This window comes from Micromys minutus (genome assembly GCF_963924665.1).
Source record: "Micromys minutus genome assembly, chromosome: 1".
In the NCBI taxonomy this organism is placed as follows: Eukaryota; Metazoa; Chordata; class Mammalia; order Rodentia; family Muridae; genus Micromys; species Micromys minutus.
Window position 1 is genome coordinate 227,667,617 of NC_137969.1, and position 17,379 is coordinate 227,684,995.

Genomic DNA, 17,379 nt, shown 5'->3' on the forward strand with positions numbered 1-17,379 from the left:
TGTGGTGACATGGTATCATGGGAAGGTCCCTTCTGATCAATGTGTATATGCTGTATGGACATGATCCTATAGATGTGTGAATAAGTGTATTGTGTGCACGTGGGTGTGCATGCATGAGTCTGCAGACAGCAGAAGTACACATCAGATCCTTGACCAGTCTCCACCTTAAGACAAGATCTCTCACGGAATCCACAGCTCATTGATTTGGTCACCGTGGCTGGCCAGCAAACCCCAGGGGTCTTCCCTGAATTACACGTGCACATTTTCACACCTGGCCTTTCATGGGCACTGGGGATCTGAACGTGGGTTCTCATGCTTGTACAGCAAGCGTCATACTCAGCACCTCCTCTGATCATTTTCTTCAAGGTGAGTCCGTGAGATGACCAAGGATTGTCATCTCCAGGGATAGAAAGAGGGGCAGGTCCAACGCTCCCAACGCTCCTGGACCAGCAGGTTGGGAGCCTCATAGTCCTGAAGCATGCCCTACAGATCTGACTTTATCCTTTTCCCTATTTTGTAAAATTTCCCCAAATGGTGACAGTGCCATTTGCCCTTGCTCCTGCTCCATCTTCCTTGTATATCCTGCCTGGCTTGGCCTCCTCTGACATACAGCAGGGCATGAGTTAAAAATCAAAACCTGCAACAAAGAGCATCCCCCCTACATTTTTTATGAGCTGTAACATCTCCTGAGAGAGCAGAGTTGTTCTTCTAACCTGCAGATTGATGACCCTACTTCCATACGGTGTCAGCTGAGGGAAGAAGCAATTAAAAGCAAGCGCGGGGGGCTGCCAGGTTTTGCCTCAAGAGCTCCATCTCCAGTCTTAGCTTCAGCAGTTGCCCCAAGCCCTAGGAAGACCCCAGAAGTTTCATTAGGGCCAGTGGGGATCCCATGGTAACCAACCAGATGACAAATCAGATCGGAGTGACTCCTGCGAGGCTGCGGCCATCTGCAGCAGTTTGGCTCCTGTCCTGTGTAGAGCGCAGCTTGGGTGTTGCTCATGCTAGTTGCACATGGGGGGGGGGGGGCCTGAGACTGACCCCTGCCGCCCAACCAGACCAAAAAAAAAAAAAACTCATTTTGTTGTTGGAGTTTTTTGTTGTTGTTGATTCCACCCCCCCCCCCCTATTGTTCTGAGTCACTCTGTGGCCAGCAGAGGGCACAGAAACACTTCCTTCTGCCAAGGAGCTGACTTTCTCTATGAGAAAAAGTCCAGGGCTCTGTTGTGTAGCCTCTGAACATTCTAGCTCATGAAAAGACAGGTAAGCAGGGGAGTGTGGGGGTGTACAGACCTTCTGATGGGATGGAGAATCATCAGTGGCTCATGGCTTCTGCTCTAGCGAGTCTGGAAGAGGAAAGCCACATCCTTCTGTCAGCATCTAGGGAGGAAGGGAGCAAGTAAGGCAGTCCCGGGCCATCCTCCAGTCCCGTGGACCCCCAGATGCTTCACCCTGGTGTGTTTGAAACAAGCTGCCCCCTCCCCCAAGACCAGTTTTCTCTCCTGCATTCATTTCTAAGCCATTAACAGAGTTCAAATGCCAGCACAGGCTGCTCTGGCAATTGTCAGTGGCTAGGGGACAGACAGGGCAGGTGGTCTCCACATACTCTGGAGCCACCGTGCCCTGTCAGTCCCCAAGGCTCTCCGCTTCCAACTGAGGGCTTAGTGCGGGATGGCTGCGTTTGATGGAGCTGCTGGCATTTGACAGCTAACCACTTCCTCGACAGTACCTGCAGGCTTTTGATAAGAGCAGCCATTTCTCTATCCTCAATGGGCCACCCATTCACAGAGGATGCACAGAGAGAGGCTTTTGTGGCTCTTTGGCGGTGGGAGGGCAGGGAGGGGGTTGGCCTGAGCTCCCAGTTCAGCTCAGTCTGGGCAAGAAGAGAGCACACACAAACCACGGCCTGTTCTGCATTTCAAACCATCACAAAGGTTCCTCCTAGCCAAGACGGTAAACACATATGATATGTCAGGATGCTGTTGTGACAACATTTTCGCTGTCACCTAGGAGAGACAAGGTAGGTCCTCTCCACACAGGAAGAGAAAGCTATCCAGAGAATGTCACTCTTACACACAGTGTGCCCTCCCCCATCCCCCGTTCCCGTGCCTCTCATGTCCACCCTGATGCCCAGAATCCACAGGGGTCTACAGAGCCCAGAAGCTTCAGAGGTCCTCAGGGCCTTTCTGTGAGGTCTCCATGGCTTCCCGCACAGCAGACTAGACTAGCAAGGAACAGATGATAGAAGGTGACCTCCAAGGTGACGCTGATGAAGGAGGCAAAAAAAAAAAAAAAAAAAAAAAAAAATCACTCTTGGCCCATCTATTTGGGTGAGAAGTCACAGAAGGCCCACAGGCACAGGAAGAAATATGATCCAGAAGGCTGTCCACAGCTGGAGACTTAGCCCAGAGGCCTCTCCTTGATTTTTTATTGGCCCAGCAGGTCCCATAAAGCTCCCTGACTTCTCTCCCAGTGGCCAAAAGGACCTGAGCTCCGAGGAGGGCAGGTGTTAAAAGCAGGAGGTGGTGTAGTGTTTGCCCAGAGCACCTTTGGGGGAGGAGTTGAAATCCTAAGAGCTTGGGGTGGGAGGTGGTGACTGGCTTGACACTTGCTTGTCCCTTGGCTCCCACCCAGGGGCCTGGAAGCATTCCAGAGCTAAGTGTGGAATTCCTTCCCCTTCACCCACTTTGTACCCATTTCCCAGATGGTAAAGACTCCCTGGAGCATTACAATTCCAGACGGCAGTGGAGCTAGGCTGAGAACAGAACTGAATTCCCTGTTCTGCTGACAGAGGGGTGACCTTATCTTCTTTGCCCTCTTGGCTCTTCAGGTTAGGGGGTTAGGGGAGGGTTTCTTTAAAGAGATCATTTGGGGCAAACTGGGAAAGCTGGAGATATCCTAGAAACACAACGTCCCAACATCCCTAGTGGAAATGGGGATGCATTACCTTGGTATGCCACTGGGTGACGCCTTTGAGCCATGAGCAGCAGAGAAACACACAAACCCCTTTTACAAAATAAATAAAACAATGAGTACTACTAATAAGCAAGTAATGTTACTTGGGGTGGAATTCGAAGGCAGATTGAATGTCCTTTCCACCTTACGGCTCATCTGAGTGTGTCCCCCATTCATTGACAAGACCATGTCTGTGTTCTGTTCCCTGTGGCTGTGCACTCCACACAGAGGAGGACCCTTCGTTATCTCACGGAGGACACTGGCCTGTCCCCTTTGTGGGGGAGAATGTGCTATCCAGCGCTGGGGCCCTCTGATAGAATGTCCTGGGGGACCCTGGGGGCAGGGTGCTGGGAGCTGCTTTGGCGCAGTTGACTGAAGCTCTCAGTGGAGCAGTGTTGGTGGGGGAAGGTGGGGGGTCTGTCAATAGCTGCTGGGCAGATGCTGAGGGATGATGAGAAGGCAGCTGGAAGAAAAGGGGGATATTTTTCTCTCATACTCCCTGAAGGATCTTTTGGTAGAGCTGCCTCTTCAGCTTTGTTTCTGACAAATCCTCTCTAAACTGTTTGGTGAAGACCTACTAGGTGCCCAGCACCATGTTGAGAGCTGACAAGAATGCTCCCCCACCCCCACCCACCCCTGCCATTTGTCCTCTCTAACAAGGACAGCTGGCTCATTCTAGCCAAAATGTCTTTTATAATTTCAGGGTTCTGCCTGCTTTTGTGACATGTTCCTTTAAAAAACATTTTTTTTTATTAACTTTATTTATGGGTATGTGTAGATGCCTGCCTGTCTATATGTGCACTACATGCATGCAGTACCCGTGGAGGCCAGCAGAGGGAACTGGATACCCTAGGACTAGAGTTACAGGCGATTGTGAGCTGCCCAGCGTGGATGCTGGGAACGGAACCCAGGTGCTCCGGAAGAGCAGCAAGTGCTTTTAACTGCCGAGCACACTCTCTGATCTCTTTTTCCTTATGTTAGTTCCCTAAATGACCCCAGCCAGATCCAACAAAGGGACTCACATGTGTAGAGACCTGCATGAAGAGCAGTTGATTTCCCAGGAACATTTGGCCAACCTCTGGAGACACTTGCTAGTTGCTGTAGCTTAAAGATGCTGATGACTCCTAGAGGGCCATGGGGAGGGCATGTGAGTTGCCGATTACCGTTCTATGAGAGGCTCCTCTACACCAACCAAGAATTCCCCGGCCGGAATGGCTTTGGTGCTGGGGTTCAGAAATCTCTATGCAGAGGGAGGAGAGCGTGTTTCTGGTCCCTGGAAGCTTTATCTTCTTACATGACTTTTAGTCGGTCCTCAGTAGTACACCCTGTACTTTTAATGTCCCATGGAACTCACTTGGGGCACCAAGACAAGCAGATACAACATCAGCTCTGGAACCATCTCTAGCAGAATCCACATGGAACTGACTGGTTCTCTGCTTCCACTCCAGGTTCTGGCTGGCTGTCCAAGATCTCAAGAAGCAACCTCTACAGGACGTGGCCAAGAGGGTGGAGGAAATTTGGCAAGAGTTCCTAGCTCCTGGAGCCCCAAGTGCAATCAACTTGGATTCTCACAGCTATGAGATAACCAGTCAGAATGTCAAAGATGGAGGGAGATACACATTTGAAGATGCCCAGGTTTGCTCATTGACCCAAGTTGTTGTCATAAAGGCATTCCTTAATCACATCACAACTTGACCCTTTAATACAAGTCAGAAGTTTTGCGAGTAGTTTAGGATATCAGCTTTTACTGTTTATAAGTAAGTCGGTAGAGACTATTCCATATAAAGTATACAGTGATATCCCAAGACCTTTTTCTTAGGGTGCATTACTACACAGATAATGTAGTTCTTCACGTTAGGATGCTAACTGGAACTGCACCCTGGTAAGCCCATCGTGAGTTGAAATAGCTTATTGAGAGGTACTCATTCCAAACACCGAAGTTTATCATTCCCAGAACACTGCCCGGGATCTGCCCTTACCCTGTGGAGCACTAGCCGACTGGGAGCTTCAGCTCACTACCCAGTGTCTAGAGAGAGGGTCATACCAATTAGCAGGAGTGAGGGAAAGACCAAGATCTGGAGTCTATTGAGTGTCCATTGCTTATGCACTGTTGTAACTTCAGGGCACTGTACATCAACCCGCGATGTGTTGTAGGGCCATTTGTATCTGCCTTATCTTCTCCAGGAGGGAAGGGTGATTTACAGTATTTTACAAAATCTAAAACCCTCTACGAGGTCGGGACTAGACTGAAAACAGTAGTCGGAGATCATTAAAGTGGGAATGGGGAGCTGGCTGGGTGGAGAATCAAGTCTGCACCTGCCCACCTGTGATGCCCACACTTTGCACTGCTTCCACGGTGACTGTCCCCATGCAGTTGGTGTTTTCTGAGTGGCTCTATATCCCAGGCCCTGAACAAGGTTTAGCTTTGACTTTTGTAGACTTTACTGTGTTGTCTTGTTCCAAAGCATGATGTCTACCTGTCTTTGTGTCTGCGTGTGTGTGTCTGTGTCTTTGTGTATCTGTGTATATGTGTGTGTGTGTGTATGTATCTGTGTATGTGTGTGTATCTGTGTCTCTGTGTCTCTGTGTATCTGTGTGTGTGTCTGTGTATCTGTGATGTGTATGTGACTGTGTATGTCTGTGTATCTGTGTGTGTGTTTGTGTGTCTGTCTGTGTCTGTAAATCTGTGTGTTTGTGTATGTGTGTCTGTGTATCTGTGATGTATATGTGTCTGTGTGTGTCTGTGTGTGTGTTTGTGTATCTGTGTCTGTGTCTGTGTATCTGTGTGTTTGTGTATGTGTGTCTGTGTATCTGTGATGTGTATGTGTCTGTGTGTGTCTATGTGTGTGTTTGTGTATCTGTGTATGTGTCTGTGTGTGTCTATGTATCTGTGTGTATGTGGTGTCTGTGTATCTGTGTATGTGTGTGTCTGTGTTGCTGTGTATGTGTGTGTATCTGTGTCTGTGTCTGTGTCTGTGTATCTGTGTATGTGTGTGTATCTGTGTCTGTGTCTGTGTATCTGTGTGTGTGTGTCTGTGTTCTGTGTGTCTGTGTCTGTGTATCTGTGTATGTGTGTGTGTGTGTGTATCTGTGTCTATGTCTGTGTATCTGTGTGTGTGTGTTTGTCTGTGTATCTGTGTCTATGTCTGTGTATCTGTGTATGTGTGTGTATCTGTGTCTGTGTATCTGTGTCTATGTCTGTGTTCTGTGTCTGTGTCTGTGTATCTGTGTATGTGTGTGTGTCTGTGTATCTGTGTCTATGTCTGTGTATCTGTGTGTGTGTGTGTGTCTGTGTATCTGTGTCTATGTCTGTGTATCTGTGTGTGTGTTTCTGTGTATCTATGTCTATGTCTGTGTATCTGTGTGTGTGTGTGTTCTGTGTGTCTGTGTCTGTGTATCTGTGTATGTGTGTGTGTCTGTGTATCTGTGTCTATGTCTGTGTATCTGTGTGTGTGTGTGTTTGTCTGTGTTCTGTGTGTCTGTGTCTGTGTGATAGATTAGTCATTTTCAATGTTTCTTGCTGAACTCCATTAGTTAATTGGGGTGGTGAAATCTTGATGTTCTTCTTATTCAGTTTTTGTTCCTCATTGAGGATCTGCAAGGCTTCCAACAAGAGGGGTTCCTCTCACCTGCTAGTCCATTAAGTACTTTGCAGTCTGAAGGGCAGGAGTGTTTCATTCTTTCTTTGATGCTCGTTTCCAGCTCAGTGAGTGACATGGTATCACCCTCACTGTCTGATGGATGGTTTGGTTTCATTTTCAGTGTCTTTTAAACTCGTTTTTAAAACACATTTAATATGTTTTATGATCTATTTTACTGACTTTTTTTTATTGATGCATGAGTTTTACCATGTCTAGCCAGTTGATTCCTTCTGATGTAACCCCATTAATCTTTGATGTCATCTAAATAATGAGGGAACTCCAAGGTTCTGTGGTCTGTCCTGGACCTGGAAAAAAAGCCATGTCCCTAAGGACCCCTGATTCTTTTTAGTGGCAGCTGATTCTTAGGGGCCACATTGTGCCCCTTAGTGCTCATGGTCTCTGAGTTGTTCGTTTGTTCTTTTCCTCAGTATTTTTAGTGGACAGAGCTAGGAAATAAATTGTAATATATAATAAGAACACATTTAGCTGGGCACATTTGTAGATCCAGCAATCGAGAGGCTGAAAGCAGGGAGACAGTTACACACCCCCCAGGCTTGTGTGTGTGTGTGTGTGTGTGTGTGTGTGTGTGTGTGGAGGGAGAGAGAAGGAGAGGGAGAACACAAGTTCATATTGGCATAGTCAGTTTAGATTTAAAATTGCAGGGGAGTTCTCAACCCCTTTTTTCTTACCTCCATTTCTCCACCCTTTATGTTTAGAATCTCGAGCTCAAAGCCCCCACAGAGGAAGTGTAATCACTCATCTGCTTTGTTCTGTTTCCAGCGTAGTCTGAGGGCCAGACAATGTGATCACTGCTTGTGATTAACATGTTTTCCATGGTATGGAAGCACATGGTTTGCCTAGCCAGTCCTGCCCTCCTAGATTCTTGTGCTCTTCCTTATTCAAGGGAGATTTGGTGAGAAAACTTGTACTCGATGTCTTGATAAGGTATTGAATACCTGGCCTTCATCAGTACTGTTCTGTGTGATCTTTCGGGGACTTCCAAATGTGCTATGTCTCAGGCAAGCCTGTGAGGGAGACTAGACAGGAAGATGTATCTAGACCTCTATAGAATTAAATAAATCTCTCTTCCTAAGCCTGTTCCCGGCCTTAGCCTCTTCTCTGTTGCTCACATGGAAGTATGTTTCCACAAATAAAAACAGTCCCCCTAGCAGCCTCACTGGGAATGTCACCTAATGTTCTGGCCAGTTTTATGTCAACTTGACACAAGCTAGAGAATCATTTAGGAAGAGGGAACCTCAAATTAAGAAAATGCCCCTACCGATAGACCCGTAGAAACTTTTTTTTTTTTTTTTGTTTTTTTTTTTTTTTTGATGATTGCCGTGGAGGACCCAGCCCATTGTGGGCGGGGCTATCCCTGGCACATGCGCATGAGCCGGCTGAGCAAGCCACAGGAAGCAAACCCATAGGTCTCACAACTCCATGGTATGTGCTTCCTTTCCTGCCTCCAAGTTCTTGCCTTGAGTTCCTGCTCTGGCTTCTTCCATTGATGGACTGTGCCCTGAGAGAGGAAAGATGAGACCAACTGTCTTCCTCCCCAGGTGACTTTGATCACAGCATTTTATCAGTAATAGAAACAGTAACTAAGACACAGAATTCCTCCAGTGTCCCTTCCCTCCCCGGTAGAATGGAGATACAGCAGAACTCCCACTTGGGGTGAGACAGAGGACGACAGCGACGGCCCGCCATTTTCCAAGCGCCATGAGAGGGCTTTATTCTTTTATGCTAAGAACATCTGACAAGTTTCACATATTTTCAAATATTAGCACGCAGAGATAACCCCTCTTCAGTATACAGATGTCCCTTGGCTTATGATGAGTTATGCTCCAACTCATTTACCGTAAACTGAAAATGGCATTAAGTCAAAAGGTGCATTTAATACACTTCGCCAACCCAGTGTCCAGGCCAGGTTCGTGGAGCGCTGGTGAACGTTTGGTTATCCCCTCTCGGGATCCTGTGCCTGAGCTACGGCTGTAACTTATGCCCCTGATACCCAGCCTGAGGAAAAATCCCTTGTCATGTGGCCAGGCTGGGAGATGATCAAAGCTCAACTTATAGTTTGTATGAGATACATGTAGCTTTCACACAACTTTGAAGTTGAAAGAAATGTAAGTCAGATTATCCCTCGGAACCACCGCCACCACTTAGGCGTCACCTGTACCTTCCTTCCTCAGTGTGTTAGATCTGCTCAGGCTGCAGGCTGTGACACAATGCCAGACCGAGTGACTGAGGGACTGTCAGTACCTGGGTCCTGAGGCTGGGAACTCTGGGGTTTAAGTGCCTGCAGATTTGTTTCTTGGTACTGACCTCATCCTGGCTTCTGGACAGCCACCATTTTGCTCTGTCCCAACCTTCAAGTAGAGAAAGCTCTTTGGTGTCTTCATCTTATAAGAACCCCAATGCCATCATGAGGCCCCACCCCCACAATCTCATTTAAACAATAGGCTTTACCTCCACCCAACACCAATATGTGGAAAGGCCGACCTTCCAGGGCATGAGCTTTGGAGGGATACAAACTTAGTCCATAACAGGGTGATTATGATAACAAGGTGTCTCTTTTACATGAAACAAGAAAGCAGTTAGAGAGCTAAACTCTTCATATGAAGGACTAGATAATATAAACTTTAGGCTTAAGGAATGCATGGTCTATGCCACAACTCTTTGGTCTTCTCAATGAGAAATAGCTAGGCTGTCACAATGGAAAGAAAAAGATCAGATGGATGAAGCTGTGAGTATGTTGACAATGAGATTCAACTCAGAATTTTTCAGAAAAAGACCATAATTGTCTTAACTATTAAAAAGAATTCCTGGACCAAGAGCTAGATTTGAGCCACAGGCTGTATCAATGTGAACCAAGCAATATAGCGTGAGAGTCACTGGAAAGTTTCAGTGAAGCAGAAAGACAGAGGGTCGGGTATGGTGTCTCTGCAGCTTCTAAGCTAAGTTTGAAAGACTCCACTTTGGTTTGGTCACAGCAACACAGTGATTGATCTCTGAGGACATTTTGTGTCAGCATGGAGTGGAGCCATCAGGGACTGAGCCTTCCTTCCTTATCTAGTCAGCCCAGTCATGAGAACCAAGCAGAGTATTACAGCTCCAAAAATTCAAGAAACAGAAAAGAGGTTAAAGCCATAACAACCTATGGTCCGCAAATACAACTGGCTGGCTAGAAGTTTGCATCCCACCCCTTCCTGGACTAGAGCTTTAGTGCTGAAGGTTTATCTGGCTCCCTGAGACCTGGGGAAACTTAGCCCCTAGAGGCCAGAATGCAGGCCTGATCCCACGCCTACCCTATACTTTTCCTAGACTTAAGTATCTAAGGCTTTTACATTTCTCTTCTCACTCCATTTACCCATCTGCTAAGTGGGAATAATGCCCTTAGAAACACCCTGCTTTGAGACAGGAATTCTGTCAGGTTACCACAGTAGGCCCTGAGATAGTGACCCACATACTGGCGACTCTCAGAATGAGCAAAGAGAGTTGGGTTTGGGTGTTGTAGCTCTGGTTTTGTCTTTCATCTGACCACATACAGTAGAGTAAAGCTAATTGCCAGTGCTTGTTTCCTGGGAGGGTTTCACAGGACACTCTACTAGCGTGGGCCCAGCATTTGCTCATCCATTTGGCTCTTTTGACAATTTGGGCAGAGACCAAACCTTCCATAAAGGCCTGTGGGCTGTGGCTAAAGCCCTCAGCTGTGTTCTGTGTTGTTCCTATTTTATAGACCAGGGAGAAGGGTGTAAATGGGCCATGGGCTGTTTTTAAGGGCTAGGTTTCTCTGCTCTCACCTAGAGGGCATCAGCAAACCTACACTGTTACTTGCACTGAGGTCTTAGACAAGGTCCTTGGACTCTTATACCTCAGCCTCCTCATCTATAAAATAAAGACGATGTCTTTCCACAGCCTAATAAGTAGGATTTTAAAAAAAATCAGATGAACTAAAAGCTCTGAAAAGTTCTTTGAAAAGATTAAAAGTGCTATACATTTGTAAGTGTGACCTCATTAAAAAATTATGGCTTTAGTATTCCTTGGGACCTTATAAGTCTAAGATAAGATCAAAAACTAATCTCAAGGAGGCACAGTGGCACACTTCTCTAATTCCAACACTGGGGAGACAGAGGCAAGTGGTTCTCGGTGAGTTCAAGGCCAGCTTAGCCTATCCAAAGAGTTCCAGGCCGAAGGGGCCTCCACAGTGAAACACTGTCTTAAATAAACAAAGCGATTCTGTCAACAAGACTGCTCTTGCAGGAAAATTGTGTAATGGCCAGAAGCAAGCTACATGTGGTGGTGGTGGTGCACGCCCATTGTCCTTGCCCTGGAAGGCTGAGGCAGAAAGACTGCCATGAGTTTGAAGCCAGCCTGAGATACATAGTGAATTCTAGCCCAGCCTGGGCTACACAATGGTGCCCTGTTTTGATAAAGCAAAGAAACCAGAATGTGGAGGTCCTTGGGTGTCCTCTACAGGACTTGGGTATGCGTCTCCTAGAGCCCTCATCCAGGAAAGCACCAGAAAGGGTAAATTACAGTCACAATGCTGGCATTGGGCAGGGGTCTGAATCTTGGGGATTACTCAGCACATTGCTGGCAGGTTTGGAAGAAGGTAAGTCGGAGGAAGATACAGAACAGAGGCCTCCACAGTTTCTTTTGTGAGCCTCTATGGGCTCTGAAAGATAACAGAAGTCCAGTGACCAAGCCCGGTGGCTATGAAGCTTGTTTTTAAAGCTCAAAGTAGCCAAGGATGGTCCAAGGACAATGTCTCTAGGTCATTAGATCGTTTGTCTAGTCACCATGTATTGATTTTGTGACCATCCATCCTCCATCTGGGTTGGGGAGCCTTGACCTCTGTGGGGTGACCCCTATGATGAAATTATACAGGAACCAGTTGGTTTGAGTGGCTCATAGTCTCAAGACAGAGCTTGCCTCAAACTGCATTCTTCTTTACAAGTGGAACAAGCAGGTCACTGAGGTTGGGTTGGGTTGGAAACCTGTCCATCAAGTGGATTGACAGTTGAATAGAGCAGAGCAGCCTCCCCCACGGGCTTTATAGCATGTGTTTCCCACCTTGCCTTCTTAACTGTCCAAGCTCCGCTGTTGCCTTGACTTAGAACCGAAACTCTCACCCTGGCCCTGTAGATGGAGTGTCTGGGAACAGGATTTTTTCCCCTTTTGTAAGTGTCTAAATAACAGACTAGAATACCACTCTCTGTGGGGTTCAAGTATTTCAAAAGCAGCTGCCTTGATAGGCATAGTAGCTTCTGCCTGGTATCAGAGGGAAAAAGAAAATCACTTCAAGTCTGAGGCCAGTGTGACATACAGAGCAAGCCTGAGCGGGGATAGCAAACAGACAAACCAACCATCCAGTGTTCTCGAATCATGATACTCTTAGCTTTGCCTATCACTGTAAAGCAGAGGGTACAATTTGTCTCCTAGCTTTAAACTTCAAAGAGCTTTGGGGAGCCACCATAGCAATCAATAAGGACTAGCTAAATTATGCTTCTAATTTTACGTTCGGCAAAACTTGGGATTTTTCACTATGCACCAGATGTCTGAGGTGCTAGAACTCTGCAGCTGTTGAGGCAGATCCCTTCTTGGAAACAGCACCCAATCTAAGTGACCAGAGCTCTCTGCAGTCCTTGTTCATTCCTGGAATGGTCAAAGACTTCAAGGTCAGCATGAGATCTGAGTGATTACTGATACTATCTGACCCACACCGTATGAGCGGACCGGAAGCCTCTAGCTGAAGTGTCTGTGTCTCTGCAAATGTAGATGTTTAAGATTGGCAAGATGGCGGGATGTAAGGTGTCATGCCTTTGTTTTGTTTAAAAGCCAAAGCATGGTTGAGTAGGAATTCCTGATTGCTCCCCAGAAGTCCCCAGAGCCTGGGGGAGGGTGTTCATCTTTCTTATGGTGACATCCAAGTGACATTGTAGGCTATTCCCTGGTCCACTGTGTGACACACTGTCACTGTCTCTACTGTGGAATCCCAGCAAGGCTTGCTTCAGAGGTTACTCACTGTATTCCGTGGGTGGTGTTATTTTAGGGAGGCAAACAGCAGAGGGAGGGAGGAATTCGCAAAGAACAAATCAGTTGTGTGTGAGCCAATCCTGTTTATTACCAGGAGTTCCTGGAGAGAAGGAAGCAGAGAATTAAACTCCAGAATGTTTTTTTTTCTTGTTCATTCTGAGCATAGATTTCTAATACCAACACCTTAAAGGGGGAAGGAAAACCGTTTTCTTCTACGTAAATATTCAGGGAGATGGAAGGGGATATTTTGAAGCTATCTTAGTTACTCTTATCACAGAGGAGACGTAGAACAGCATTAAAATCCTGTGCCTTTGGGCAGTCGAGTTGTATCTGTGAGACGCCATGCAGGGTAAAGGCAATGGATCATTTTCTCTCGGACTCATATATGACTTTTGAATTATCCCCTATATGGAAACAAGGGGCCCCGGGGTCTGTTAGACAGTCCAAAACATCCAAATGGGTCTTGTCATTTAAGATCCACGTGATCCTAAAACAGTCATTTGATGCTGCATCCCTGGGCACATGCAGCCGACTGCTAGAGAACTTGCCTAGAAGGTATGTTAGGAGGACCAGGGTTCAGTTCCCAGTACTGCAGGAAGCCAAAGTCACCATGGCCCCTCTCCTCTTCACTGGCTAAGCAGACACTGGGCTGTGATTCACTTCCTGCCCTTCCCACCACAGCATGTTCTGACCTATTCCTTTTGAAACGATTTAATTTTCCTTCAGCTTCAGCTGGCCATGCTTAAAGCTTAAAGATCCTTGGTTAAAGACAATTAAGAGTCTCCTGAAAGATGAGGCTCCAAAGATCATCCAGACTTGCCTGTGACCCGCTTTTACGTGCCAGAGGCTGGGTCTTTGCCATAACCATTACTAATGGCGACAATGGTGGAAGGTTCCCCAAAGAGAATGGTGAGACTCAGACTTAAGAGGAGGCCCCGCCCCTCCCCATCCCTCCCCCACTCCTGCACCTACACACAGGTAAGCACACTGCAGTTTAGCCAAGGGACACTGAGTCCCTTTGAACCCAACTTCCGGCCAATGAATAGAGAAAAGCCTTGAAGATCAGCCCATGAAGGTCGGAGGAGCATGACCTATGGATTAAAAGGCTGGCTCTTTCCCTGAGTGAGACATCCTACCATAGTGTCAGTAGTCCTGTCTGTAAAATGGGGCTATTTAACCTCTATCTCACGAAGTGCAGCTAAACTCTGTCCCCCAGCCCTCTTTTCTCCAAGCTTCTTCTTTTCTCTGGAATCCTCCCCCTACCTTCCGTCTCATCTATACCTTATCTTATACGCACAATCACAACACAAGGTTATCATTATTTCTTGACACGTATAATCACCCTGTACTGCTTCTGCCCTGAAAGTGTGATTGATGGGGCCAGAAGCAGGCCAAGTGGGGACTTGAATCCAAGCCTTTGGCTCTGGGCCCAGTTCCCTCTCCTCTGCCCCCTAGACACATCACACTCTTCCCCTCATTTTCCTTCAAGGGACCTGACAGCTCCCAAAGTATGGCTATTAGATCAGGAAGCTTAGAGATGGAGGGTCACGGCGAGGCACATGCACCTGCAGAAAGGAAAACAGGACACTTGAAAAATCACAAGGAGGGCTCTTGGCCGCTACGCACATTCCAACCGAGTGGCTTCCACTCAAGGAAGATGTTTCTGTGCTGGAAGATGAGGTCTGTGCTGTTTTAGGAGCCCACAGCTCAGAAAAAGATAGGATGATAATCTTAAAACACTCTGCTGCTCAGGCGTGCTTGGAGCCCAAGGCTGTGGACACTCCTCTGAATACCCCTCACCCACCCGTCCACCCCCACACAACTCTTCTCAGAGCTCCACTCAGAGCTCGTGTTTTGTCTAAAAAGAAAGGACGTTTCCAAATGAGGGCTCTCACAGCAAAATATTGATTTGCAGCAGGTGTGGTCTGGAGACAGCATGTGCTGCTTACTTACCCCAGCCCTTGTGTCTCACAGAGTCTTGCTGATCTTTCCTTAGACATCCCGCTTCTGTCTCGGTATCCCAGGCAAGCAGAGGACCCATCGACAGAGCAGCCAGGGCCAGGAAGGGAAAACTGAAGGGGATGTGTTTCATCCAAGGGACGTCTCTGAGCTCTGTCAGTCTCTAAAGGGGTTCAAGTCCTTCCCACCACTGGAAAGCGTGTGGCTAAAACATCTGTGTGGTTTAGGTCCTAAAGTAGTGGTTTCCTAATACAGACAAAGCCATTCTTTGTGTCCTGGGGACAGGTGTGGCTGTGTGGCCCTATCTTGTCGTGGTCAGCTTTCGTCTCCATAGTTTGTAGCGGGAGACTGGGGAGGGGCAGGTAGTTGATGAGCAGAAGAGAAGGAAGGCAAGTCAGGGTAAGATCAGAAGACAAGAGAAGGCAAAAGAAGAAAGAAACCGGCTTTTCCTTGAGCCCCGCTTCGTCACCCTGGACTTGGCTGGGTTCTCTCCAGTGGCTTCCTTGTACTTTTCGGATATACATCTCCCTTAGGACCAGTTGTCGGCAGAGCAGTGCAAACACACCAGAAACCCTCATAAATCAGCCGAGGTCACTGCCAAGAGCTTTGTGCACTTGCTGTCCCTGGCGGTGATAAACTCGTTGCATTTGGGAAGTGGCCAGAGACCCTGAGTCTGATCTTAATTCTCATTCCCAGAAAAATCTCAGCTCTCTGGGTTCACCCACCCCCTGTTTACTGTCTTTGTGTTTCCTAGACAAAGCTGGAAGGAACACATTTTCCTGACATCAAAGGCAACGTTTCTTTGTCTTGGGGAGGAGGAACAGGACAAGGGAGTCATCGAATCCCTAGGCTGTGGGAAAGCCAGGTTCCGGCCAGAAAGAACCTGGAGCCACATCCCACACTGGGGGCCCGGGAGATCTGCAGAATGCTAGGGGCACTCTTGTTCTTGTTTCTCTCCCCCTCCTGTGTGTGTGTGTGTGTGTGTGTGTGTGTAAGTAAGTATGTGGTGTGCATGTAAGTAAGTATGTGTGCGTCTGTGTCCATGTTGGGTGATTTGAGGCTTCATGGTGCCTGGCAACAGTTGGCAGCAGGGCTGGTGGGAACAGCCCCTCCGCCATCTGCCACCACTGACTACCTTCCCTCAAACCATTTTTACCTGGGGATATGACTTTGTAGCTGGCCGCTTAGGGAAGGTAATAGCAATGTTCACACTTTCTCCTAAATGTGTGCCCTTGGAGAGTGAGCCATTGCACGCTGCTTGCTCTGGGATGTCCTGCCTGCTCTATTGGATCATACTGTGCCAGCTCCTTCCCTTCAGCAACATTTGGGCTAACCCTCCTGCCTTGAAGAGCCATTTTCCGGTAAATGGGTCACTTTTCCCCACCCGGTAAGATCAGCTCAGCCCCAGACACAACTATACATAGCAACTGTTCTTGGATACTGTCACAACCCTTCGCTCAAATGGCTACGTGCATCTTGGTGAAAAGTCTGCCTTGTTTATAGATTCTAAGCTATGTGGCAACAAAGTTCTCTTTGTCTTATTTAGACTATAACCTCATGATGCCAGACTCAGTGCCTGGTACCTACTAGATGCTCACCAAGCAGCTAGTGGTAGAAGCCATGATTGAACATTTAAACATCCGCCTTTTCCTGCCACATTTCAGTTGCCAAGGCCTTTTTGTGTTCATGAACCAAGATTTTCCTGACTGTAATGAGGTGATTGGAATTAAACAGAACCGGGCTGGGAGAGGTCTCCTTGCAGTTTGTAGGGAAGAGGAAGGTTGTTGTGAAGCACTGCATACTCCAGATTCCTAGGAGAAGCCAGAAGAAGAAGCAGAGATGCATTGTTTTAAAGGGGTCAGCCATTTCTGACAATTCAGGTGCCACCTGGCTCTGTTGGCCAGACTGGGATGATGCTTGAAGAAAGAAAGGAAGGAAGAAAGAAAGAAAGAAAGAAAGAAAGAAAGAAAGAAAGAAAGAAAGAGAGAAAAAAAAGAAGGAAGAAGGAATGAAGAAAAGATAATAAGTCATCACTCAGAGTTAATATTTGCCCCTATGATTTTAATGGAAGAGCAATTTAGACATCAAATAAAAACGAAGGCCAGTGGCGTCCCTGGGTCTGGGCTGAGAAGGCTGTTTGAGCTGAGATGTGTACACCCCTTTGTGGAGCATGTGGTCTTTACTCTCCTTCCCTACTGAACAGGTAAGCAGATGCTGAGGCCAGACATAAACTAAAGCAAGCACAGAGCCTGCAAACTGGAGCCTTAGACTCAGGCAAGCATTTAATGAGCCAAGATACTGTGCATTGTGTGTGTGTGTGTGTGTGTGTGTGTGTGTGTGTGTTTCTGTAACAAATTACTTGGGATAGGTATTCCACAAAGTAGACATTTTTATTTAGTTCGATTTTGGAGCCTGAAATTCTAAGATCAGGCAACCCTATCTGTCGGACTCTGTCAAGGGCCTTCCTCCTGTGTGTCAATATGGCAGGGAGTGTGTGTGAGGAGAGAGCCCACGGTGACCCGATCTTCTTGTCACAACTTGCTTTCTCAAGCAGTAACTGGGTTCTGGGCTTTTGAAGAACATGTTTAAACAACATCCAAACCATCGCAGCACACTGTGCATCAAGTCAGTGTCTCACTACTAAAAGATGAAGGCTCACTGTCTGCCATCATCCAGGGGCTTAAACCAGATATGCACAGACTGCATATGTCTGTGAGGCTTTCAGAAAACAACTCTCACAGTGAGGTTGTAGAAGGAGAACACAAGCAGGCTCTGAGGCAGCTACTGT

General features: G+C 47.2%; 1 protein-coding gene across 10 annotated transcripts in view; it reads left to right on the top strand.

Annotated features, from left to right (window-relative positions):
- RGS6 (regulator of G protein signaling 6) overlaps positions 1–17,379 on the top strand; it is a gene marked incomplete at both ends in the record, with an annotated part of 483,564 nt that overhangs the window by 440,426 nt on the left and 25,759 nt on the right. For all 10 annotated transcript variants that reach the window (XM_080908046.1, XM_080908049.1, XM_080908051.1 and 7 more), the window contains one exon: positions 4,401–4,587. In XM_080908046.1, the coding sequence (XP_080764172.1) occupies positions 4,401–4,587 (187 nt within the window). The remainder of the gene's footprint in view (positions 1–4,400; positions 4,588–17,379) is intronic.